This window comes from Echinops telfairi, unplaced genomic scaffold, assembly GCF_000313985.2.
Source record: "Echinops telfairi isolate 266 unplaced genomic scaffold, ASM31398v2 ScPeMD7_1;HRSCAF=3_0, whole genome shotgun sequence".
NCBI lineage: Eukaryota > Metazoa > Chordata > Mammalia > Afrosoricida > Tenrecidae > Echinops > Echinops telfairi.
In genome coordinates, this window is record NW_022103896.1 from 74,584,331 (window position 1) to 74,586,078 (window position 1,748).

Consider the following 1,748-nt stretch of genomic DNA (forward strand, 5'->3'; position numbering starts at 1 on the left):
TGGGGTGGGGGTGTCACCACCCACTTTGGAGACCACTGGTGTAGATGTCCCACATTTTATTTATCCATTCATCAGTTGGTGGATATGGGGTTGTTTATAGTTTGGGTTCTTAAAATATGCTGCTAACAAGATACATTTTTAAATACGTCTTTTTCAGTGCTAGCCAGTTTTTACTTTCACGGATTCACACTAAGTAACCCATTGCCATCGAGTTGATTCTAATGCATTCTCTTGTTTCTTGCTAGCCTCTGAGACATTTGATTTTCATTTTGTTCCAGTTATTTAAAACTAAGGAGTTTTGTCAAATGTCTGATGATTCTTGGTTTGTTTGCTTATTTTTTCATGTTGAGATGGAGGGAATAATAAAGTACGTAAGTGGACGATATCATTGGTGCGCAGCTCTGCTTTTGCAGAAAGCCTCTTTCCAAGTGGGCTCATAATCTTCTGTGAATTCTTTTGGATTTCCATGCTATATCATTTTTAGTAGATTACTCTTTCATATCTATTATCTTTTCCAATCTATTCCTCAAACTGCCACCAGCGTTAACTTGATAAATATTTTACATACTCTTAAAAATCCCTTACGACTTCTTAATTAGTTTCAAGAGACATTTCCTCCCCTCCTCCTCTGCTCTTTGCTCCAGAAAACCAGAGGACTTAGCAGTCTCTAACGCTCAGGGTCCCTTGGCCTGTGCTCCTGTTAATGTGGTTGGCCTGGCTTTCCCTTTTCCCATGCTTTTTCAAGAGGGGTTTCTACCCTCGTTAAACCCACAGGGGGTAGTTCTACCTTATCCTGTAGGGCCGCTCTGAGTCAGAATCAACCAACGTGAGGGCAGTGGATTCGGTGTGAGTTATTAATCCCTTAAAAGTCGATTTAAATATCTTCCACACATGCTTTTTTGACTTAACTGAGACAGGTCAAGTTGCCATCTGCTGTAGGGTCTTCGTCTTGTGTCTGCTTGCACGTTGGCACTCCACCGTGCCGGATGCCACTTCCTTCCCTCCGCCCTCACCGGAGCGTTCACGTGCAGGACCCTGGTATTGCATCTGCATCCCAGATCTCTTGCACAGTACTTTACATACCAAGTACAGTTTTGTTGGATTTTTCTATCAATATAATTGTCACACATTAAAATTATACGTGTCTTATCTTTATTTGTAGAGGCGTGGAGCTATTTCCTATGACAGTTCTGATCAGACTGCACTGTACATTCGTATGCTGGGTAAGCATTATTTATTTTGTACAAATTTTGGCGGTTTTTGCTTATATATATAATGTTATTTGAAGTGGAATTATCTTTCGTAAGAACTTTGATCACTGCAAAGAGTTCAAGAAGAAAGAAAATGTTTTGAAACTGATGGTGGCAGCAATTGTACAATTATGCTTGATCTAATTGAATTATGGTTTTTTATAATATCTGGAAGAGCTCCCAATAAAATGATTCATAAAATTAGGGGGGGAAAAAAAGAACTTTGATCATTGACTGTTCCATTAATCGTATGTATTATGTTGAAGTATGGAGTCTGAAAATCGGTATCAGTGAGATATGAATAGAGAGAGGCATTTCGATGTTAGGTAATTGAGACATCCCTGGCTTAATAATGGACACACATACATTAGTACACATTTATTAAAAACTTGTCTTGAGTATTCTTCAGAAGCAATAAAAAGTCATTAAATACTAAAGAGACAAACACCAGCAGGAACAAAAGTGAGACCATGAAATACCTGATTAGCTCATGTCATC

General features: G+C 38.7%; 1 protein-coding gene across 1 annotated transcript in view; it reads left to right on the forward strand.

The window, feature by feature from the left end:
- Window positions 1-1,748, forward strand: part of PDE7A (phosphodiesterase 7A) — a 40,704-nt gene that overhangs the window by 8,311 nt on the left and 30,645 nt on the right. The window contains exon 2 of the mRNA XM_045290991.1: window positions 1,163-1,223. Coding sequence (XP_045146926.1) covers window positions 1,163-1,223 — 61 coding nt within the window. The remainder of the gene's footprint in view (window positions 1-1,162; window positions 1,224-1,748) is intronic.